At 35.3% G+C, this 25,415-nt stretch overlaps 1 protein-coding gene across 2 annotated transcripts in view; it reads right to left on the bottom strand.

Annotated features, from left to right (window-relative positions):
* The window catches only part of LOC131028647 (uncharacterized), a 48,063-nt gene that overhangs the window by 5,772 nt on the left and 16,876 nt on the right, over positions 1-25,415 (bottom strand). For both annotated transcript variants that reach the window (XM_057958981.2, XM_059220058.1), the window contains one exon: positions 12,599-12,711. In XM_057958981.2, coding sequence (XP_057814964.1) covers positions 12,599-12,711 — 113 coding nt within the window. The remainder of the gene's footprint in view (positions 1-12,598; positions 12,712-25,415) is intronic.

Genomic DNA, 25,415 nt, shown 5'->3' with positions numbered 1-25,415 from the left:
TATTACCTGCACAGAACTGCATGGTTTTTGTTTCTATTACTTTCTAACGCACTGCCTGATTCATAGCTTTTACCTTCCATAAAGATGATTAAAGTTGCATTGACAAACAACAGAGTCACAGACCATATAGGTTTTTAAATTACAACAATGTTATTATTGCACCATCATACTTGTCGGACAACACATTTCATATTTGAAGTTAACTGCAGTACTCTGGTTAGAACACACGCCTTGAACAGAATAGAGAGGACAAAATCAAAGGTTTGAAAATTAGAGACAAAGAGAAATAGACGGAAGCAGGAGATAACTATTCCAAGCTTTTCCACTATTTTCTTCATAACAAGCATCTAAAAGAACTTACTACCCATCGGCTAAAGAATGAGCCCACTGCAGAAGATATTGAGTAGATTAATGAAGCATTCAACATCATTTTCATATGGTATTTGCTTGTTTTCTAATAGACAGGCTCTAAGTTACTAGTGCTGGGACTGATTCCGGTTCAGGTTTGCAGGTTCGCTCAAAAACAATTGTGGATTGGGTTTGTTTTGGGTTCATCCATTAAAAAAACAAAAAAAACAAAAAATATATACATATTTGCAGCGGTACTTAAAGTTCAGAATAACACACAACATCATATAACAAACAAAACCACCATAAAAATAAAAAATATTACAATGTCAATTAGTCTTACTTAGATGTCATGATATTATATTAAAATTAAAAAATAATAATCAAGTGTCAACAATCAGCCATCACTGATCAAGCATCAACATCACATTGGTCTTCAAAAATATCACCATCAACATCCATATCAGATGATGTAGGTACCACTATATTACAACCACAAACAGTGCCACTGGCTCTGGCACTAGCATTGGCACTTCATGCTCACTAGTTGGCTTGTATACAACATTAAGTACAAAAAGGTGGGAAGTGGAAGCATCCATATCAGTATGCTCTCACTTGATATCCCACTTCAGAGATGCAAGTTGGGATGCACATACACTAAATCCTCTACCTTTTTTTAGTGCAGTCAATTGTACTTTACTGGGTAGAAGGAAAATGTGCTCTAATTCCTCTCAGATACAAATGAACAAGCAAACTATAAAGAAAAACTTGCAGTTAAAGAGTTATATAATTAAAAAAATTAAATTATAAACGAAACTTAAAAAATAAAAAAATAAATAGAAATTTATAAAAGTTGTAACAAAATTTTGATTGCAAGAGGTTGTTGATGTGTGTGAATGATTGAACACTAAAGTAGCGCCTACTGTGAGTATTGAAGTCAGTGGCACATACAAAATCCATAACTCAAACCTAACCATTGTCACAAAGAACATCGATACTAAAGTCAATGCCATATACAAAATCCGTGAACTCAATCCTAACCACATCCTAGATTGTCAAGTTCAATGAATAGTGTACAAAGCGTTACCTTGTACACTTTGGTTGACTTCAACATCAATATATGGGGAGGACATCTCAACACAAAAAGGATCTCAACACTTTAACATTTGGGACACCATGCAAAGGCAAAAAGATGTTGTGATGTCGTCATTTTGTTCTCTCTCCAATAATTTTGTGTAACTCTTTTACACAATTTCTTCAAAATCTTGTTCTTTCTCATTTATGATGACCTTCACCTTCTCAGCCATTGATTCATTGTCGTTATATCACTCTGAAACAAGGCCTATCCATGTCGGTATAACAAACTATACTCAATATGGATTCCATGAAACAAAGGAGATATTCAATATGATCCCACCAAATGTCATCTAAGATCATCCACTTAATATTTGTTGCCCTTGAAGTGATAGATTGCCTTCATATGGACCAATTGTGGCTGATGACCATGTTAGAAAGTGCCTCCTAAACCTCCTCAAGTCATCTCAAAACAATTGTGTTTGAGGCAAAACAATTCTCAACAACCTATTGAAAATTAAAATTTACTAAAAGCAAATTTTAAATTAAAAAATTTACTAAAGAAACATTTTATTATAAATTTTATTGCTTCAGTTACTTTTAATAGCTCCAATTTCCAGGATGTTCGAAATATTCCTTGTGACATACAGTGGTTGGTAATGAACATTTGGATCTTTTCAACCACAACATACACTTGATTGTTCCAAATAATTACGGTGCCAATTTTTTTGTAACATGAGGTTCAAGGAGTGGACAGCACAAAGTGTCCAAAAGATGTTTGAATAACACTCCTCAACCAATAAACCAACTACTATAAAAAATTTGGCATCATTTTTTATAACTTGAACAATGTTTTGAGGCCCCACTTCCTCAAATGTTGTCATGAAAATATTAGTAGGAAATGCATCATCCTTCACCTCCTCCTCACTATCCACTACTTTTAAAAACATTGCCCCTTTAGAGGATGTTCCAATAACATCAAGGAAACCCAAAGATGCATCCCTAGAGTTTTTTGGGGTGTCCTTGTTTTCGAATCATTTTGGAGACAGGGAGATACCTAAAGGATTCCCAAGTCGTCCCCAAAGTTTGAAAAAACACAAGAGATGTCTTGAAAACTTGGAGACGTCTCGAAAAACAAAAGGGAGATGGCTAATCGTCCTTATAATTAAAAGTAATATTTTTTAAAAAATAGTACCTTTTAGTTGATTACTTAATCAATGTTGGATAAATAAAATCAACTTCACATGCCAACAACCCCCACACCCCAACTCACCCTAAATGAAGAGGAAATAAAACAGAACTTTCTTTATTTTTGTATTGTACTTCAAAATGAAACTTCTTTGAGCATTTTGTTGTACCTTGTATGCTATTTTTTAAAATCACATGCAAATTGACAATAAATTAATAAAGCAATCAAGTTTTGATGTTTGCTAATTTCTTCAACTCTTGTCTGAACTCTCAATTCAACACAAATGTTATGTATTAAGGATTTATAATGCATATGATGAATGCTTATCAATGTTATAATATGAATATTTGAAATTTCCTTATATATTTTAAATTTTCCCTATTTTTATATAGTTGTCCCCAAAAATGGCTTAGAAAAAATTGTCCCCAAAAATGACCTAGAAAAAAATCATCCACAAAACTCATCCCCTCATCCTTGTCCCAAAAACTTAGGGAAACATAGAATATTGATCAATAGTCAATTTCTTGCATCCTTCCATCCATCAAAAACAATGGATGCCCTTGTCTCAACCCATAACTCTCTTATGGGCTTCAACGACTCATCTACGAACTTCCAACTCTTTTTCAAAAAGGTGTTACGCTCTTTCTCAGAACCCCAGTCATTGTACCCTTTTAGAGCCTCATTAATTGCTTTCACCATTTGTTGCCGATATAGTGAGCAAACAATATCAAAAGCCAATCCATTTGCATACAAACATATTGTTATGTGTCAATTGGATATCACTTGAAACTTGTTGTAAAATGTCATTTCTAACAATCCTTTTGATCATAGTGTGGCCAAAACTAGGTGGCTCTCTATAGGTTGAAGATTAGATGGTGGCAGGGAAAGCTTCATTCTCAAGATCTTGTCATTAAACAAACAATGATTTGATTTGTCCACAATTTCATATTTATTTTGTAGACTTCTTAGTTGCACAACAATGGTCAATTCAAACTCGATTCACCAATGTTTTAAGGATTTCCAACAGCCTTAAAAAATTGATTGCCAAAAACCAATGGTGCAGATTCAAAACCTCCAACGGGCCATGCCCAAGCAGCCCACCAAAACAACTCACAACACCTCATCCTTTTTTCTCAATTGTTGTCGTTGTTGCCAAAGTCCACAAAGCCCCTCAACCCAAGCCCAAAATCACATTGGCAACCTCACTTGTTGTCGTTGTTGGCTTGGATTTGTGATTTGAAACCTAAAGACCTATTTTACAGAATTAGATTTATTGTAGGCATATGTACTCAAAGTTTTGCAAACAAACACTCATCTAAACACTGGTTCCAAGCACTTTCCAATTTTGTTGGTGGTTTTTCCAAATTTTGTAGCTAATGAATTTTATTGCTAGTTGAAGTCCAAGCATCTTTTTTGGCTTCCAAGGTAGTAAATTTTTGCATATTTCTCTCATAATCATAATTCTTGTGGTGTTGGAAAGCAATTGACAAGTTCTTCACAACAATCCCTGCACTCTGCCCCAAGTAATATTTTTATTCAAATTGTTGCATATTTGCATTATGGTTGATTACTTGAACATTTTGACATCTAAAAAGGTTAATGTTTTCATGAGATGACATCATTTTAGCTTGATCGATATGTGTGGAGATTATTGGTCTATAATTTTATTATTTGAGGAAAGTGCCATGGGTTTTTATATTCTTCATTATGTAGTAATCCTAGATAAGGATAATTACGTGGTGGAAAGTAACATCCCAACACATCTCAAGTGACTTAATCTTTTGTCTTATTTTTATGGCCTCGTACCTGAACTAGCTACACTTGGGGAAAAATCAGCATGACGTAATCATATTGATCATGTTGTAGGATTTATTTGTGCTAGTTTTGATCATAACACTCTATGGTATATTAGATCTTGTTTGCCCACACAAACTTTAGGTCAAAATTTGGGAGATCACCAAGTACACCACTTTTTCGTCTATGAGTCGAGCAGTCAATGTCTTCATGATTCCCAGTCCACACCATTTGCACAATAATTGTATGATGTCTTCTTCTTCTGGCAGTCTCTCGCAAAGTGTCCCCATTCACTACATCGTCGACACTATATTATAGGAAGTCCTCTGGAATTGTATTGTATTTAATTTTGCCCTTGCTGATTTCCATAACTACATGGCGATACATTATGTTGTTTAAAGGACTAGACACTCCCTGTGTGAAGAGTACTTGCATTCTTCTAGTCTTCAAATTATATGGACACTCCTTTATTAAATGACCCATCACCTAGCAAATCTCACAAAACATATTTTTAGGACAATTACCTTTTGTGTGCCCCTCAATTTTGCACTCAGTACACCATAGTTCATTACTGTCTTTATTGGTTCCTTTCTTGGCCTTTAATTCCTTCATCATTCTCAACATACCCCGTCGAAGGGCCTGAAACGTTTTGGATTCTTCATCACTGCTACCTCCAATGCTCTCATCATCATCAGTCTTCCTCTTCTCTCGAGAGGATATTTTGTTTTCAATCTCAATGTCCATCACTCCATTGTAAGCATCAGTGTACGAGGACAGAAGCACTACTTTCATCTTGCACAAAAGAGGGGATCAATCCCTTGATGAACCACCTTTTCAACTCGTGGGCTAGCTAGTTCTCCATCTTACTCAGCAACTCCTTGAGTCTACAATTGTATGCCCATACACTCTCATGCTTCCCTTGTTTGGTATTGTAAATTTCAGCAACAATTTCATTATCATTCCTCAGGAGTTCAAATACCTCTTGGAATGCATTCTTCAAGCTATCCCACAATTCTGTGTGTTTCTCTTTTGGTTCTGAGAACCAATTGATGGCTATTCCCCATAATGTTGCAAGAAATGCCCTCAACCATTAGCCTTTATCTAACTGACCGCTTGCCAACCAAACGATTTCACGTCTTGCAATGCTGCGTAGAATCCTCTGACCCATTCCCAGTGAACTTTAGTAGCTTTTGTCAATCCACGTTTGGGCTTGTAGGAGTCACCATCTTTCTTGCCTACTTAATCCTCTGTGTGCCAATCCTCGATGGACTATTCCAATTGCTACATTCTGCCACTTTACTTCCACTCTCGGCCACACACGCGCCCTCTACACATCCACCTCCAATATACCCAACACTCTAGGTACTTCCAAGCTCTAACTCGTCCTTGTGCTCCCTCTGGCCGAGGGTTGGCAGTTTGGATCCTCCAAATCTTGGTTCTCCTAAGATGGATAGACGGCAAAATATGTCTGAGTTTAGGATTTCCCTCTTCGTACTCCTCATCTGACGTTACTATACAGACAGATGGTCTAATTGTTCAACTGGATTTTCCTCAAATGTTTCTCGTAATCTTCTTCTTTGTTCTCTCTATTCTACAATCCTTAAAGATTGTAGAACCTTTATTGAGGTTTAAGGGCATGAATCACTCAAGGCTGACCAAATTTCTTTCAAGGAAACAGTGCTAAATGTTTACCACTATATCTGATAAATTAGTACAAGTAATAATAATACAAATAACAATGCATATTAGATACGCAAGTAAAATATATCTTTATTCACACATGAAATTATTACAAAGAAGAAGACTAGAGATGGTCCATCAAGGATTACAACTGATCAGACTCTATCCTACTACCTTCCTTGACGATACACAACATATTTAAAGGACCTGACGCTTGCCAAGATTAACATAACCACCAACCAGCCAACACATTAACTACTCGAAAGTGACAACCCACTTAATACAAACAATTAATACATTGTCGGATAACCAATATTAACAAACATAACAATAGACCTTTTATGCCACCTACACCCACATATCTTTCCATTCTCAAACGATCCCGCTATAGATTGTTTCATTCCACTTGATGATGCCAATAACATACCCTTTGATGATGATATTGTAGAGCTGCTTGAATATATTGCAAGCCTTGCATGTTTCTATGGCACAAAGGATTCTCCTCTTGCTACTCCTATCGAGATCACATCTCCATCTCTTATTGTTCTTGATGAGATTAGTGTTGCTATATCCATGGCTCCTATTGATTTAGTGCAAAAAGACATCCATCATCTTCTATATACAACTCATTGGGATTCCTATCCATCAAACATATCATCTATATTTTTGGAGTCTCACATTGCAGATCTTGAGGACACATTAGAGGATTTGCATTACCTCTTTGATAACAATGATGTTATCACATATTCAATGTTTCCAAAAGAAATTCAGGTTCTTCCCTCTCTTAGTTCTACTTCTCTAATTGAGCATTCAGATCCAATTTTGGAGATCACTTTTTCCAGCATGACGACACCAGAGATGCATATCTATAGCTGCTTCTGGATTTGATTGTGCGACTTTTTCTGCTTCAATATTTTGGATCACACTGTGATCCATCATCAGGATGTTTAGAGAATGCCACAATATCTGATAATTTTAACCAGAGATGCATTCAAAGGCTGTCATGCCCCGCCAAAAATCAGATCACAGCTTATATTGAACCATGGTCATAGCCCCTTAAAAAAACTTAGACAATCTAAATAAAGATGGCAGAAAAAATGATGATTGCGATCCATAGAGAAAATTGTTTAAAATTAAATCAACGAATTTATCAAAGGGGGCAATTTCCTAAAATAAAAGATATTTAATTAAAATTAAAGTAAGGTTCAAGAGGGCAATTAAGGATGAATAATTGTTACTCTTTCAAAGGGCAGAAATCATGAAAGGTTGTGACTCCCTCAGGAATAAGATATAAAAGGGAGATCATTTCCTTGAGAGGAGATCATCAAGCAAGGAATAAATAAATCATAAATTGGGAATGAAGGAATCAATTTGCAAATAAATTATTGGTCTCAAAGGCAGCAATAGAGGGTGGTGACTCAATTCTTATGAAGGGTGGTAACTCAATTCATGTGAAAGGTGGTAACTCAATTCTTGTGAAGGGTGGTAACTCAATTCTTGTGAAAGGTGATGACTCTTTCACCAGTGAACTATAAAGGGGAGATCAATCAAAGAAGCATCATTCAAGCAACCATCGATCCCTCAAGAACTCAAGAAAACAATCAATCAGTAAAGATCAAGCAAACAATCATCAAATCTGCATCAATCATCAATTCATCTTGGGATCAAGAAAACAAACAATTAAGCCATCAAACAAATCAGTCAATCATTCAAACATCAACTATTCAAGCATCAACCATTCAAGCATCGACTATTCAAGCACCAACCATTCAAACATCAACTATTCAAGCATCAACCACTCAAGCATCAAATCATTCAAACATTAATCATTTATTGACCCATTCAAGCATTATCCAAATATTGACTTGTCAATCCATCAAGAAATATTGTTCAGCAAAGGCCCATCAATTTTGAGTTTGAGGAAGTGTCTTGCAAATGGGACAGACAAAATCCCTTCCAAATTACAAGAATTTTAAGGACTTAAACCCTTTCATGCTCTTATCAAGTTTGGACGAAAACCCAAATCTTGGTCGACAATGACAAAAACCCTTGGTATTGTCAATGTTGAGTTAGGGACAAAAAACCTCTACTTCAGCAGATTTGTAAGTATTACCTAAGAATTCACACAAACAAGGACACAAAATTATTTGCAAAACATAGCTAGACTCAGTCTTGCTACTTCATGAGAGACAGTACCTAGGTGGCAACAAAACCAGTTTTCAATCAATTAAAACCTTACTAAACAGCTTTGTTTGAAAGCAAATGTGCTAATTCATTACTCTAATCTCTGAGCTAGTAGCAAACTCAAGATAAAAGTTGTCCTCCAACCTCCTATAGTTTTTTGCTTCACTCAACAATGTCCTTCTAAATGGCCCTACAGACCACACAATGTCACAGATTTGGCAGCCCCTTGATGTTACCCATTTTCCCCATAGTAATGACAAATTATAATCTGATGCTTAGACACTTACATGGATGTCTAATACTACCAATAATGCATTATGAAAGGAATTGATTTTAACAGACTATAACAGCTCAAGATGTTTACGAATATGATTTAACGTAAACTGAAAATATTCGTGGAAATATTTTGATGCAGTCTACGATTAGGAGCCCAGTGAAGGGCAGCTAATCCTAGCAGCCACACCCACATGATTACTTACAGCCACTAAAAATCAGACAAGATCTTACAGCCATTTCATATATGCATTATGGAAGCAATGGCAATTAACACACTGTTATCAAAATCAGATTACCTACTTGCCTCATAGGCACACAGTCCAACAATAGCAACTTCCCAATTTAATTCTGAATTTCTTTACCTCTCACTGACTGGAATTGCAGGTCAGCACGACGAAATAATCCCTGCCTTCAAGGACTACTGTTACCTGCTTACCTATCTCTCATCTGTTCATCTAAATTCAGTTAGTTCGTAACATCAAGTATTGAGGCGGGTTATAGCAGGTCAAAGTTACCCAGCCTGCCTTCATTTTTGTATCTATTATCTCCTCATAGATATTTTGCTTGCATTTAAATACGATCACAGCTGCCCAGAATAGGAGACAGCTGCCAGTCAAAGATACTGGTCGTTTTTAAAGACTGAAACTTCTTAAAATTGCCAGTTATAGAAATGCCATCAAGATTGCAGGGCACTGAAACGCCATCATAAAGGCTGTCCGACCAAAGAATAACCCACGAACCTACTCTTAAAAAGAGTGTTCAACCAAGGCAGGTGGTTGCCAGCTTGAAACAGCACAATAATGATCAGAAATGGAGAATAAGTGAGTCATTGTGCTGTGTCTGCACCAAACAGGGGCATGAAATACCTGTCCGCAATTAAAATTTGCAACTGCCCAGCAAGTAGTAACACCCAAGAGCCACCAACAGAGAAAAAAGTCAGAGATGAACACCCACAAATAATGTTTATTTGCACGAGACTCAGGAACTGGAGGATACATGGGTCGAAAGCTCAGAAAGGATTCATATTTAGCACACAAGAGACAATGGGGTGTTGGGCCCCAGTAGATGAGAATGCAATGCACAATGAAAATTTAGTTTATTTCACCCCACATCCAAAGGGATATTCGGCAGATCCCAGCAGAGACAACAATTTGAATTCAGCATAAACCTTTGAGATTTATGTCTAACACTACTCCTGTGGACCCCAGGTTCAGCCACAAAAAGATTAACCCACCAAAAAGAAAAAAAATTCATGAAACTTACAGTAAAACAAAACAAAACCCAAATTGGTATGATCATGTTTTTGGGTAAGGAGGATCATTTGTGAGCCCGGATGCTCCTCCACCATATTTGACCTAGAGAAGATTAAGAAATTAAATCTAAAAACATTTAGGAGCTGGAACAAAATCCTTTGAAGGAATGTTTGACAATAATATTCTAAACCTACTGGCCAACTTTCAGCAAAATCCATCAAACCAAATTAAAAAATGCGCAATTAAAATGATTTCACTCCCTAAACCAAAATTTTCAGGTAAACTTTACAGTTTTTCTTTTTTTTTTTTTAAGTTGAATAAAGTTAAGAAAAAGAACAAATTAACCCTCAATTTATATAATGTAAAAAATATGTAATAAAAACTTAAACGTCATTTCTTGTTGTGTCATTGCACTGCAAGTGAATCTTCTCATGCAGGTCTATTGAAATACTCCTCAGCGTTGTGGCCTCCTTGCATTCAATTAAATTGTCTATGCTTGAAACCAGTTTCATAACAGAATAATAACTAGCCAAACTAGGTGCACACACCAGAGAGGGCGATATCTTTCTAATTATGCTGTGCTTGTTCTTGTATGGAGTTTGCAAAATGGCACTTTATAGTATTTTTCAGAAGATGGCATCATTCTTTTACAAATCTAGGTGTCTCTCAATTCTTATTCTTCTTGTTCTTCTGATGTTTAAAGCCCAACAAGCAATTATCAGCAAATGACCTTGTTAATTACTCGCCTTTCAAGGCACAAACAAAAGTCACTCGCTAGGTAGTAGTCATATTCACAGTATAATTTCAATAAACAACAAATAAATTTTTTAACACATTGGGCATCCCTGCAGCCTCATTAATCCAGGCATCCTTTTGTACAAGCCAAACATGCTCTTTAATGCTATGCAGCCCTGCACCTATGAGCTCCTGGCCACCACTTTCAAGAGCAGCTCCTCTTGCCTGCAACGCCTCCTTTGTATTATAGTTTGAAAAACATAAACCATATAACTTGGACTCTTAGATCATAATGAAAATATTCAAAAATGGTAACATTGATTCTTCCCTCAGAAGCCTACAGATAAGTGAATTCTTATTTTGTTTCTCACTGCACTACCAATTCACATCACACATCTTTCATGTTGATGTTCCTACAAACTACAGAGCTGAACACTCTCAAGCACCTGAGGAATCACCCCTTGCAGATACAGTGTACACATGGGGATAAAGAGTTTTACACTCCTATATCCTTTTATGTATGCCACACTTGCTCTTGCACAATTCCAAACAACACAACCATTTATTTGCTGGTCCTGACAGACTTTCTCACCTGATCCAATACCATATTAGAGCAATACACATCATCTTTCCATGGTCCATTGTAATCAGTAAGGGAGCTTCCAGATAAAACTCTGAGGTTTTTTGCATCAACAGTACAGATCACACTCCATGATGCATCATCAAGATAGAGTATAGGAAAAATATGATACAGGTTGAAAACCAATATCCTTATAAAGAAGAAATGAGAAGAGGAGAGGAAACCAAGGAAAAGGAATAAATAAATCAATAAATGAGGTTGAGACTCCAAAAGACATCAAATTGTGAAAGGTTTTAACAGCACAAAGATGCAAAAACAAAAGAGACCAACAGCAAATAAGTGTAGGAAAAATGAGTAAAATAAAGTTACAATGCTAATTTTCAAATAAAAGATAGAAGGCACCTAACAAATAAATGGTTGGGACGAATAAATCCTTCATTTCATCCATAACGGATTTGCATTATCATTATACCTATTTATTTTGAATATGAAGAGAAATTACATAGAAGTACATAGTTGTTAGTGATCCTATACAATCCCACTTATTCCTCAGCCAAATACAAGAATGTTACAACAAACTGCCTAACAAACAAACTAATATATATTTAAATAATATTTATTTACCACATCACTAGACAAAGGTGTAATGAATATTCCTACCATCAAATAGTCTCCTAAACATCCTAAATATTAAAAACCCATGGGAAACAATTTTACATAGCGAACTATAAATTGGAAATTCACTAGAACTTCATACATATTGTAATGATTCTGAGAATTGATGAGACAGCCCTCTGTGCATCTTTGTTGTAACGTCAACAAGAACCTTAAAGGTCCAACTATAAAGAATAGTGACTAATCATCAAATTTTTTAAATGCCTTTATCTAAATAAGCTGGGAAATCAAGAGTGGAAGAAATGAAGCAACATTAAAGTATACTGTGATGCCTTTGACACTCCTGAAACTTCGGTGAAGTTGAATGACTGTGTCCATATTCATTTAGAAACTTGGAAGACTGGAATGCTATTCAACATCTCAGAATTTCACTCTCCTATATCCCAAAAATATGGAAGCCCAGAATAGAGAAATAAACTACATATGTAAGTATTCCACATTAGTGATTTTAAAAAGTAATATTAAAGAAGAAAAATCTATGATTCAATTATGCATCATATTGAAAAACAGACAACTATATTCAATGAATACTAACAAAAAGACTCATAGTAAACAAACAGATTATAACAAGTTGATCCAGGTATTATTTGAAAAGAAAGAACAAGGAAGTTATACAAAACGATACCATCCAAAAAGCTGTAAACAATATGACCTCTCATTCAAATGAAAATAGTAATATTCCAATGCACCCCCATGTGATTAAACAAAGTAACCTAAAGTTAAAAATAAATAACAAATGCAAAAAAAAAGTAGCAGATGAATAGCTCTATATATCAAATATCCTGAATAAACACAAGAAAAAGGTCATACTTGTAGCACATTGGTCGTGGGCAGCGATCATCTTCACATTTGTATATTTTTGCATTTGCATATCCCAGCTTAATAGTGATGTTCCTTTCCAATTCATTTTTGAAACGGACTGTCTGTAGCCACAAAATCATACTAATTTATCTAAGCCCCTTTAAATGAGTATATTACTCCCAAAAACTAATTAAAAATCTAAGAAAAAATCATGAATGGTGTTTCATAACCCTTAGAAACTATTTCAAATTTTCATTAAAGTAATCCAGAGACAATAGGCTCTGATCTAATCTAACAATTAAAAATATGATACAATTCAGTGTGCTTTCAAAAAGAATAATAACAATTTTTTATTTTCACCAACAGAAAAACTAGCAACTACTACAGCAATCACCCCTGGTAATAGGGTGGGCACCAACAAAATTAATAATATAGATATTCAGTCAAATCCCCAATACAAGGATTGAATCAAAGTAAAATTTTATGTGTCTCCATTACTAATCCAGGAAGAGTTGGGCCTGGAAGAATCAATAGTGAACATTGATATCCAGATAAATTGAATTTCAAAAGGCTATACTCACAGTTAATTGGGGGAGAAAAGGAAACTCAACATATCAGCAGCACCAAAATTTTAGACAAATCTAAACATTCATAATATCCTCGCACCTAATTTTGATACTTCAACTGCTCGAGAAGTGATAAAAATAAAATGCAGAATTAAAAAATATGCTCCTGTTTAACGGCTGTGAACCTGCAATAGATGCTCAGCAATTCCTCTCCCTTCGACTTTTCATGTGGAACTCAATCCAGTAATGGATCTTTTGAAGTAAAAGAGAGAAGAGTGGAACGCAAATATCTATTCAGCTCATTCCAAGTTGGTATCTATCCACTGATATGTCCATATATGGTTGTCAGGCAGATGGGTCATCACTCAAGCAGAGGCTATTCCATTCCCCATTTTTAACTTCGTAATTTTCTATTTCAATTCTGCAATTTGTTTTACAATTAATAGTGGTTAATATGGCAATAGCCCACTGACACAGCACCTGCTAGACCTGTTGTAACTTTTGAATGTAGCAGAGGTTATCTGCCACTTCACAAATTTAATTCTCAACTCAAGGTACAATTTATCTCAATGGTTCCTTTGACTTAAATGGATATTAAAAAATGTTCCCACATTTCCAGCCAGGAACACAAAATACTTCCTATTACCAAGTAGCTCTGCAAATTTCTACCGGCCAAACTATCCTCTGGGTAAATGTCCTCAGTGTGATTCAATAGCTAAAATTTCCCAACTGATAGCAACAAAATTATCACAGCCTTTCATTGCCTCTATTTCCTTTTGAGGTCTTTCCTATTCTTGCAATCATCATAATATTGGCATATAATTTTATCAGTGTCTTAGGTGGATTGTATATTTTAGTCCACTAGATCAATTTCTACAATTCATGAATTAACACACCTTATGTATTTTTCAAATGGGCAGATGAAAGGGCTTGTTGATTGTTGAGAAAGAAGGTGAAACCATAGAAGCAAACATCTGGAAAAAATCAAGATTATACCCGATTAATCAGGAGTTGGGGATTTTGCCGATTTTTCCCCCCAAAAAAATCAGAATTAATCTGTCAACCTTGATCAATGATTTTTCCAAAAAAATCGTCGTCAAAAAACACAAAACAAAAACAGGATTTAAATGCAGAAAAAAACACATAATCTAAACAGCATTAAAAAACACGGAAATTACCGGCCGCATTTTCTTTAAAGGCAGCACTTGTTTTTCGATTAACAGAGTCAAGGGTAGACGGAAATTTCTCAGTGCAAATCGAGGGCAGACGCTGTGATTCACGAATTCCCCAAGCAGAGCCGCATTTTCTTGGAGCCAAGCCAGGTATTTGCCGGGTTACCCTATATTACCTGTATTAACTTACTGTATTATGACAGTAATAGATAGACTGTATTAGTCTATAATTTACTGTAATAGATAGACTGTATTATCTTACTGTAAGAATAATTATGACTGCATTGTCGGTCTAAATTACTGTAATAGACAATACAGTCATATATTACTGTCATAATTTAGATAGACTACATTACCTCATATATTACAGTCATATATTACTGTATTTTATTTAGATAGTCATCTATTACAGTAATACAGTAACATGACTGTAATAGATAGATCTCTTATTTTATTTAGATAACCATCTATTAATAGATGGCAGGAAATAAAATACAGTAATATAGATAGAGAATACAGTAATATGATATATTACAGTATCAAACTTCTGTATTATGCCGTAAATAAAATACAGTAATATATGATATACTGTATATAATCTTAGATATCTTAAGTTTTAACTGATGTATACTATACACTTCTTATAATCAAATTGTTCTAAAAATTGGTTAGTAAATGTTTGACACAGAAGTGTATAAGAAGTGTTGTCAAATTTGATTATAAGAAGTGTATAAAAACTTTGAAATTTTAGAACCATAAGTTCGTAGTTTATAAAAATACATCTCTTCTTTGCTTCACTTTGAAATGAAAGAATAATTTCTAGAGTATCATAAGTTTTCTATTATCTAGAATCTAGATCAATGTTTTTAATACCTACTACATCCACCTTCTATATTGCATTGCAAGATAATGAGAGAATCTATTATATCTCATCTTCCCTTTCAGCTAAAAGTCATTGCCTGCCCTTCATTTTAAGCTGTCACCAAACAACCTAGTGATGGGTTGAGCAGTAAACCCTTTAAAGCTCTCTGTAGTCAACAAAGTAGGATAGAATAAGTTATGAATATAAAGATATTCTTCTACCATCATCCATGCAATCAAACAAGGTAAATGCAGGCCTTGGAGACTGAATTCTATCATAAGGGACTAGCAGAATAACCATCATAGGAGACTGGATTAGCTTTGTATTGGACATCTAATTGTATTGTTTCCTGAAGCTAGTTAGGGATTTTTGGAGGTCTTGGATTATGAATTGTTGGCTGGGATAGTTTTGTCACTTTATATGGATGCTTATAGGTCAGCAAGTTAGAAAAGTGTTACTCCTATATTGTTAACATTTTCTGCCTTCATATGGGTATATCTCTTTGAATTCGGTTTGGGATTTGATTACCCTCCATTGTTGAAATTTCTGATTTGTGTTTCTACTTTCTACCATATCTTTCGCCGTTGTAAACTTGATAACCAATTACATTAACACTTCCAATTTCCCATGTCAATGAATTTCAAGTGCAATTATTGTACACAAACCCAACCATAGATCCCTCAAAAGTTAAAGACTTTGTGTAATGTTTTTGTAGAACTGATTCTTGATCACAATGCCACATCAAAAAGACTTTGCGTGGAAACATTGCATAGTAGTTCCAAGTAGCACAAAGGTCAAGTGCAATTGGTGTCTAGAAGAGATCAGTGGTGGAATTTATCGTTTTAAATGGCATTTGTCAAAAAAACGAGGAAATAACACCGAGATATGCAAAGTATGCCCTGCAGATGTCTCGTATCAAGCAAAACAATTTCTTGAAGGGATTGTTAAGAGTAAGATCAAAAAAGCAAGAATTAGGGTTGAACTAGGTCCTAGTTCTGCAAATGTCAAGAGGAATCGTTTGGGTGAGGAGGGTGGTGAAGATGGGGATTTCAGGGAATCTGTGTCAGCACCTACTTCTACAACATGTGGACCAAATACAGGTGGAGGAAACATTAATACTTTCTTCCAACCTCGTACTACACTAGGGTCACAAACCACTTTGGAGAGTACATGATGGAGGAAAACCGTCACTGAACAAGCCAAGAAGGCAACTGATAATTTTCGGTACTCCTCTAGCTTGGCATTCCATACTTCTAGAAATCCATATTGGCAACCTATGGTAGATGCCATTGCAGCTGTAGGTCCTGGGTTTCAAGCCCCATCTTATGAGTCATTGAGGGTTGGTATGCTTAAAGATGCAATACATGATGTTGAAAATGTTGTAAAAGAGCATCAGTTACAATGGGCTAAAACTAGTTGCAGCATTATGTCTGATGGTTGGACAGATAGAAGGAACCGAACTCTCATTTACTTCCTTGTCTCTTGTGAGATTGGCACTATTTTTTGGAATCTGTGGATGCACCTAATATAATGAAATCCACAACTGCATTGTTTTAGATGTATGACATGGTAGTTGTGAAGTAAGGCCACAAAATGTGGTTCAATTTATCATAGACAACATTGTTGTTTGTGTTGCTGTTGAGAGACTTCTGAGAAATAAATACCCCTCTATGTTTTTCACACCATGTGCAGCACATTGCCTTGATCTAACTCTAAGGGACATTGGAAAAATTGAATGGGTTAAAGAGGCATTGCAGAAGGTTACCAAATTTATTAAAAATCACATGAGGATTTTGGCTATAATGCGCTCTTTCACAAGAGGCAATGAGTTAGTTCGACTAGGGGTGACAATATTTGCAACACACTTCCTTGCATTGCAGAAACTATGTGAGCAAAAAAGTGATTTGAGGCAAATGTTTGTTTCAACTGAGTGGAGGGAGTCTAGCTTCACAAATCAAGCAAATGACATAGCAGTGGCAGAGTACATGTATTCTACCAGCTTTTGGGAATCTATTGAACAAAGTGTAGAATTTTTAGAGCCTCTAGTAAAAGTCTTGATACTAGTGGATGGGGAAAAACCCCCCATGGGATATGTGTCTGAGGCCATGGATAGGGCCAAGGAGATGATAAGGAGTAAGCTAGGAAATAACAGGGAGAGGTACATACTGTTGTGGGACATAATAATAGGAGATGGGATGGACAGATGCACACTCCTCTCCATGTTGCAAGATACTTGCTCAATCCTTTGTTATTCTACAAGACTTCATACACGGGTATTGATGGTGAAATCAAACAAGGCTTCTATCAATGCATGGACAAAACGTTTCCAGACATGGAAAAATTTAATGCAACTACCTCAGAATTGGAAGTCTACAAGCAAGCTAAGGGTTTCCTCTCTTATAGGGCTACCATACAAGGCATAAAGACCATCCAACCAAGTAGACTCTATAAACTTTTGACAATCTCTTTATTTTGCCAACATGCTCATTAAGTTTCTTAAGATTTTAAGATACTCTTAGTCTTACAATATCATCTTCATATGATGTGTTTTTCTGCTTAATGGTGGGCTTCTTTTGGAGACAAAGTACCAAATTTAAGGTGGATGGCAATGCGCATTTTGAGCCAACCATGCAGCTCATCAGCTTGTAAGCATAATTGGAGTGTTTTTGAACACGTACATTCCAAGAAACGCAACCGCCTAACACAAAAACAGATGAATGACTTGGTATTTGTTCACCACAACCTCAGCTTGAAGATAAAGAAAGCTCAAGGTAAGAATATTAATATATAGTTGCAGTAATTTCAAATTGTATTCACTATTCATTGTGTTTCTCACTTGTAAGGCAAAGACTAATTTCTACATGGGCAAAATCAGGAACTATTAAGGAAGATGAGCCCAATTGACCTCGATAAGATAAATCCAGAATCTGAGTTGATAGTTGCTGATTATAATGATACTTCACTTGGACTTGAAGATTTTGATCTCATGACGGAAGCCAACTTGGATTGTGATAGGGTTGAACGAGCTAGGACAGGCTCTTACCCCGGGAGCTTTCATCATCAAGGCCTCCTGCCCTGTAGCATGTCATTGCCTACTATTGATTTTTTGGAACTCCATACTTAGTTTACAGTTTGACTTTGTACAAAGTCACAAACTATATTGTAATAGACATGTTGACATCTATCACCATCTAGATATTATTTATGTCGTGGTATGCTTTGTGCATTGTAATCAGCGATATGAATATAAACAACGAAAAATCTATTTTCTACAATTCATGTGTTTAAGTGTCTATTTTGTTTGCCTACAATATCTCTATGCTATGGAAATGCCCTTAAATATTAAAAAAAAGGTAATTCCTCAAACGATTAATGCTTCTTTGGGTAAAACATTGCAAATAAATATCTTATTAGTGTATGCAAATCTGAAACATAAAGGTTTATCCAAGGACTACCATATGATGATTATGTGATTACATAAAATCAACAATAAGAACAAAATCACCAAAATATATCAACACAAGATTTACGTGAAGAAACCCTTTCAGGAAAACACTCCACACGAGAAAAAGGATAAGTATGTATTAATCTTTGACAAAAAGATACATCCAACACAATTACACTCTCTTCACTCTAGCAACATTCTGCTGATACATGTGTACCTATAAAATAAACTTATGAAACTACTTTCTCTTGCATTCAATTTATAGAGAAATGGGAGAAGAATAACACAAATGGTTTCCCAAAACAATATACCATCAAACCATGATAAAATGTAAAAACTCTCACATCCAAAATGAGGAGGGTCTTCTGAGATTAGTAAATGAACCATGAATAGAAAAAACAATCTCCATATTAATAAACAACTTTGACTTGCAATACTTCCACAATCGCCCATATCCCAAGGTAAGCATCCAAAATGAGAAATTTGCTAAAAATAATTTTGTAACTGTTGCTAATAACTCAACCTCCTTCATGAATGCATATAACAACTAATGCTATCATCCAGAAAAAAATGTTAATTACAAAATTATTTTTCAACTTAACCCTAGGCATCCAAGGACGCTTTCCAAGAGTATCGGAGATGCATAAAGTATACATAAGTTACAAGAGAAAGAGATAAATCCTAAAATTGATCAACCATTTAAGGCCTGTAAAGAAGCCAAAATTTAGTAATAAATATCAGTATCCAGGCACCATTCAAATGACAGAAAATGGACCATTCATTTACCCAAGCTTGAGAAGAAGATTTAAAAAAACAGCGACAGGTGAATTGATATTAGGGCTCAAGGAGAATGAAGATAAGCAGCAGGCAATGTGGGAGCTGCCTGTTGGAGATGTAAAACAATGTATGAAGAAACAGCATGCCAAGGAATTCATAGTCCCAATAAAGTGATTACAATTTCATCCATGCCCATGAAGCAAAAGAAGAAATGATATCCATTCTCACAATAGGTTAAACAGAATCTCAGTTGATGCTAGTCATCTTTTTACATCTCCAATTTCGGACAGTAACTGGTCAGCAGCCAATGAATGAGGTTGGTTTTAGCAAAAATTATTTTAAACAAAAGAATGTGCAAGGTTTAATAAACAAACTGAAGCGGCAATTCATTGGTGCCATTTACAATATTCTACTGAATGAGAACAAAAGTATTTTCAATTGTCTTAGAATAATGTCCCAAAATTTAAAATCACTGAAACATATCGCAAACATTTAGAAGGACAACAGATATTAAATATACAATACTGCTGCATTGTAAAAGCTTTAACTGAAAAAGAAAAAGTGAGTGCCATTATTGTCAAATCCATTTCAGAGGCAATCTCGTTCAAATTAAGATGTTAAAACAGTTAACGATCTTGGAAAACAAGGCATGTTCTTCACATATAGCCTGCAACTCCAAAAACCATACAAAAAATGGCAATGCCCATAAAAATCTAAAATAAGCTAAATAAAGGAAACTAAAAGATAATTTGCTGACACCCAATCTTGTGTTTGAAAAAATTGCAATTGTGCTGTCATGCTCACATATCTAGTCTACACTGGGGCTCATTATGGTTTGGCCATAGGTATATTGCTGCCCATGGCAACTGAGGTGGACAAGGTACCATTTTTAATTCCTTGCATATGTCGCCCTTGCTATGCCAGGCCCAAGTGCTTGTCATGTTGACTTGTACTCCTGGGTGGCAGCTTATTATTGGTGCCACATATTCTTTAGTGGGGTCAAATTGCTAAGGTGATTTTATTTGACTTTCTAATGCACTTTCATTGTGCTCCTTGGGCCCACCTTGCTTGCTCCCAGCACAAAGTCTTTTCAAAGGTGACACCAACCACTCCAAGTGTTCAAATCTTATTTGCTTGTGCCTGCAAGGCATATCTCAATGTGCTTCTCTTGCCCATGTAGCTTTATGCAAGCCGTTGGTCTATTTTGCAATGCTCTAGCACCTCTGAGGTCATTGATCTCCATGGCAACTCAAATTGTTTAAATTGTGATCTGCACCTAAGGAATATTTTACAGCCTATATGCCATGTGATTTGGTGGGGTTATTCATCTCTCTTGTAATTGATGGAACAATAGCACGGCCATAGCCATGAACTTTCGACAAGGTAATCTACTACAGATGCAAATCAAATCATTTTGCAGAATATTTTCCTTGAGGAAAGGTGTGTATGTACTTCCAAAAGTGTTACAAATTCAATGGTCATATGCTTTGCTAAAGGAGACCCTATTTCTTCACAAGAACACCTTGCACTTCTACACAAGAATGTGTACCTCTTTCAACACTTAGGTGAATTTAATATGCTATACCTGGATATGCAGATGGTTTCTTCTCTACTGTATGCTCTACTTGCCTTTCCTACCCAATTTCAAGCCTCATAGCTATGTGACAAAGGGTAGTTGGTTTTCATTGATTGCTCTAGCTTATTGAGGTCAAGCTAGTGCTCATTTGTGAAGGTGTCTCTGTCTATTGCAGATGGTTGCAGTGACATGACTTAAGGACTACCCACTACAATGCTGCAAATCAAAGTTGGAAAACTTTGCAAGCACTCATGAGCCACATATGATAGCAAGTAACTTGTTGAAAAACTTGTCATCAGGTTTTTAAATACTCATAACAAATTTTGCATGTAAACCTATCCAAACTTGCCAAAATCAATACTAAAATTTTTTTCTACCAAACTTTAAGAAGTTAATGTAATTTCAAGCATTTTCAAGAAGTGTTTGAAGATCAGCTTGCCATTATATTTTAATGAAGAGTAATCGTTATTATTCTTGTTACTAGATTCATGGCTATACTTTGCTTGTGGTAGATATTTGTTGGAAGCTAAGTCACGAGGTTCGCCAAATTTCAACCATGAAGTTCGAAATTCGGCAAACTTCAAAACATGACTTAAAATTCGTTAATTTGTCTCATATTGGAACAGGTAGAGGGCATATTTTTTTTCAAATAAGATGTATTCAAAAAAAACATTTTTTTACCACTTCTATCCAGTGTTTTCCCTGTTTGGGCAGTTCCAGGCACGGGCATAGAAATCCCTCTGGCAGGGATTGGGGGGGTCAAGATTAACAAATTATTGCCGGCTGTCATACTCAGGCAAGGCCAAGGTCTGCGCATAGGTGGAGCCACGGAACATATTACATAAGCGAATGAAATTTTTGTGCGTCAAAGCCATTCAGCATTTTTAATATATCTTAAATGTCTGATGTTAATTAAAATCGTATTAATGTTTTCCTATGTTAAGAAAGTCGTATGTAGATTAATATATATTTACGTATGTTAAGATATGTCTTCCTAGTACACATATCTAATATAGTTATTCAAATATACATTTAAAATTTGTATATTTGATATATTTATGATTTATATAGTAATAATATTTAAATTAAAATTTTTGAACTTATTTATATTATAACATTTTATAATTTAATATAATATATTCAAATTTAATTTAATATTATTTTATTTTTTAATTTATAATTTTAAATATTATTATTTATATTTAAAAAATTAAATTTATATAAGACAAATTTAATACGAATTTATATCGATTTTTTTTCCTCGTCAAATTTCATTCAAATTTTATTGTTGCCGAATTCCAATTCGAACTCAAACCTTGTGACTTAGCTTAGACGGATGAACAACAATATTTCTCATATGACATTTATTCTGATACTCTACATTTGATGGTTGATAATCATTGGAAGGATGACCAACAATATTTGTCATGTGGCATTTATTATGATAATCTGCATTTGATGGTTGATACTTGTTGGAAACTTGGAAGGATGAACAGATTTTTCTCATGTGACATTTACTAGGGGTCGAGGATGAAAGCAGAGACTCCTCACATTTGATTAAAAATTCTGAAATTTGGATACGAGTTTTTCATGACGAATGCCATATCATTGAAAAAATGTGAAACTAATGATAAGTTACCCGATTTGGAGACGGAGTCAGCTGAATAAGAGACAAAGGTGGCAGCATATGAGGAGATAGAAGGTAAAGTTGGTCGACCATAAGGAGCAAGTTCCCCACATACACAACTTGATCATATCAATATGGATGAGGCACCTATCAAGGGTCCTAATGGGCATATTGCAGCTATAACATATACTTCAGCAAGACCCACACAGCAGCAACAAACTATTTTGAGCTTTAGTTGTAGATGAAATTTATGATTTATAATTTTCATTGATACTAAAACTTGAAGTTCATATGTATTCGCTATTCAAAGGTTGAGTTAGTTTGTCTATGATAAGTATTAAACTCAAATTTTAATTTCTATATGATGGAAATCAGTAATATGTTAAAAAAATTCAGTACATATGTGTGCTTTTAAAGAATACTTAAAAAATTTATATATTTTCAAATATTCAATAAATTTGTCAAGTTGTTGCCAAGTTTATCCCAAAGTTTTTGCAGAGTCCCAAGTTTTTTAGAAATTTTGGGCCTGCTGAGTTATTGTTGCGTCAGAGTCTTTCAACAATGCCTACAAATGACTAAATGGATAGAACTTAATGCACAATCACATCAACTTATACCCCTGCAAGCCTAAATTCTGATTGCATTGACATATGCAGCTGTTGAAAATCTTCTTCCCTGACTTACACACATGCAATTCCAAGAAAGTGCAATCTTCCATGCCATTGTGTGTCAGTCAAGATATATGACTGCATAGAGTGACTCATGAGGATGACATGACTAATCTCCAACAACCCCATGAGGATGATTGCAATTGATATGCTATATAATAAAATATATCTGACTGTAATTTGTTCTAATGGTCAGTCTTTGAACCAACTTCTTAATCTACTGTGTATCACATTGTTCTAAGATATCAAACAGTAAATGAAAAACTTAGCAAAAGCTGATAGCATGTGTTGAAAATCAAAGTAATGGTGATTCAGGTAAGCCTTGTGTCTACGGATGAATGTCTCCATGGCAGGTAATTAAATTTCAGAGAAGTCTTTGAGCCCAGTTACCAACTCCATCTTGCCACACTTGCTGACATGATGTGATAGGAGGTAGGACAAATCTCCTACACCCCCATGAGAATGATTGCAATTGATATGCTATATAATAAAATATATCTGACTGTAATTTGTTCTAATGGTTGGTCTTTGAACCTAATTCCTAATCTACTGTGTGTCACATTGTTCTAAGATAACAAACAATGAATGTCAAACTTTAGCGTGTGTTGAAAATCAAAGGAAAAGTGATTCAGGTAAGGCTTTTGTCTACAGATGAATGTCTCCATGGAAGGTAATAAAATTTTAGAGGAGTCTTTGAGACCAGTTGCCAACTCCATCTTGCCACACTTGCTCGCATGATGTAATAGGAGGTAGAGTGATGATTGACAACATCATAGCACATTGCAGAAGCTTTGTAACGGTCCCCATTGCCAAGCTGCATGTATATTCTCATTTTCTTATAAGTTGTGACTCTATTACCTAATAAAGTAGACAATGGACTGGTTAGCTAAGAGATCAATTTTTATAGTGAGATTTGATATTTGGTGCCACCTTCTGTCTAGTGTTAGTCCCACCCTTACTTGTGGATTGATTAACACACACTTATACTGAGAGGGAGAGGGGGGCAGGAAGGGAGAGGGAAGGGGGCAGGGCGTGAATCAATATAAGACAAACTTTAACTCATTTTGAAATTAACAACCATAATAATAGCAAACACACAAGATCCATACAATTAAGAACACAAGATTTACATGGAAACCCTTTCAAGAAAAAACCATGAAGAAGAACTGCTTGGATTAATTGTCCAGATCCAACCACAACAATAATAGAATGATCTTACAATATTTGCAGGCACCAAACCATTGGAGACACCAGTCCCCACTTAATTTGTAGGCACCAACATACTGGAGACACCAATCCCCACTTAAGAATTTGCACGCACCAACCTACTAGAGACACCAATCCTCACTTAATTTGTAGGCACCAACCTACTAGAGACACCAATCCCCACTTACAGAATTTGCAAGCACCAACCTCTTCTGCAAAAATTAGTTTTGGATGTTGCTTCTTCAACAGATGATTAGCATATTTTTCTGCACTTTCACACTACACAAAATCTACTTTGTATATTCAAATGATAAAACATTTCCTCACACACCATACTTACAAACACAATTCACCTTTAATTAATTACATAAGACACATAAGTCGGCCCTATAACATTATCATAATAATAAAATTCCATGAATCGACCTCCAATTACACTTCTTTCAAAGTAATAAAATTCCATGGGTCCTCCTCCAATTACACCTCTTTCAAAATAATAAAATTCCATGAGCCAGACTCCAATTACACTTCTTCCAAAATAATAAAATTACACAAGTCGGCCAAACAACTGAAGCCAATATAACAATCTCCCAAACTTTAACATCGACAACCTTTGTCATCAATGGCAATATTTCCAACAATCTCACTCTCACATCAATGACCAAATTTCCAAAAATCTCCCTTCTTGAACAAAACACACTTTGACATCAATGACAACATTGCCAACATGGATATCATCCAATTATATAGCTCTAGCTCGCATGAGTCTTATCTACAATGCATATCTCATTGCTTTAACAATATATATCATTAGTGAGCCATTCAACTATCATCCTTGAGGGGTATGCATTGTGGTTTTGTCTTGCAGCCATGCATTGAAGCGTAATCTGTAAATTGAAAACATCATTAGGTATATCATTTGTCTTA

This window comes from Cryptomeria japonica, chromosome 4 (genome assembly GCF_030272615.1).
Source record: "Cryptomeria japonica chromosome 4, Sugi_1.0, whole genome shotgun sequence".
NCBI classification, from domain to species: domain Eukaryota; kingdom Viridiplantae; phylum Streptophyta; class Pinopsida; order Cupressales; family Cupressaceae; genus Cryptomeria; species Cryptomeria japonica.
Note: the sequence above shows the minus strand (reverse complement) of the source record. Positions and strands in the feature narration are given on the sequence as shown.